Source organism: Gorilla gorilla, chromosome 1 (genome assembly GCF_029281585.2).
Source record: "Gorilla gorilla gorilla isolate KB3781 chromosome 1, NHGRI_mGorGor1-v2.1_pri, whole genome shotgun sequence".
NCBI lineage: Eukaryota > Metazoa > Chordata > Mammalia > Primates > Hominidae > Gorilla > Gorilla gorilla.
Window position 1 is genome coordinate 16,970,534 of NC_073224.2, and position 1,016 is coordinate 16,971,549.

The 1,016-nt window shown below is 46.0% G+C and overlaps 1 protein-coding gene across 1 annotated transcript; it reads left to right on the forward strand.

Moving 5' to 3' along the window:
* Positions 1 to 214: 214 nt before the first annotated feature.
* On the forward strand, positions 215 to 655 carry LOC109027830 (ferritin heavy chain-like; the record flags this gene model as incomplete). The annotated part of the gene is made up of 1 exon (XM_055392473.2): positions 215 to 655. A coding segment is annotated over one exon (426 nt), but the record flags the coding sequence as incomplete, so codon positions are not given.
* Between the last annotated feature and the right edge of the window lie 361 nt (positions 656 to 1,016).

Below are 1,016 nucleotides of genomic sequence, written 5' to 3' on the forward strand. Positions count from 1 at the left end.
CCACCCAGACTTGCGGGAGTGCTCACCCACCTCAGCGTGACTGTCCCTCCCCTTCGTACTCTTCTCTCTATTCCCCAGTTCCCAAGAGTTATCCCTTTCTTTTTTTTTTTTTTTTTTTTTTGGGTACCAAATTTCTTTATTTGAAGGAATGGTACAAATCAACGAACTTAAGTGGATGTTTTGGTACAACTTATAGAAAAGGTAAAGGAAACCCCAACATGCATGCACTGCCTTGAAGAACTTTGCCAAATACTTTCTTCACCAATCTCATGAGGAGAGGGAACATGCTGAGAAACTGATGAAGCTGCAGAACCAACGAGGTGGCCGAATCTTCCCTCAGGATATCAAGAAACCAGACTGTGATGACTGGGAGAGCGGGCTGAATGCGATGGAGTGTGCATTACATTTGGAAAAAAGTGTGAATCAGTCACTACTGGAACTGCACAAATTGGCCACTGACAAAAATGACCCCCATTTGTGTGACTTCATTGAGACACATTACCTGAATGAGCAGGTGAAAGCCATCAAAGAATTGGGTGACCACGTGACCAACTTGTGCAAGATGGGAGCACCCGAATCTGGCTTGGCAGAATATCTCTTTGACAAGCACACCCTGGGAAACAGTGATAATGAAAGCTAAGCCTCAGGCTAATTTCCACATAGCCGTGGGGGTGACTTCCCTGGTCACCAAGAGTTATCCCTTTCTAACATATTGTTCTCCTTCTCTCCCTCCTCTGCTCCATCTCCCTCCCTCTGTCCCTTCCTTCCTTCCGTCTTTCCTTCCTCCCTCCCTCCCTTCCTTCCTTTCTTCCTTCCTTCCTTTCATTTGAGTATTGTTTCCACCCCACCCTCACCCCACAAAATGTGAGCTGTACAAGAGCAAGGATTTTGTTTGTTTGTTTGTTTGTTTGTTGTTCACGGATGGGTCCCAGATGTCTAGGACAGTGCCTGGTTAACAGTACATGCTCCATGAAGATGAGCTATTGTGACTTGGGGTTTTCTGGAACTGTAGCTGG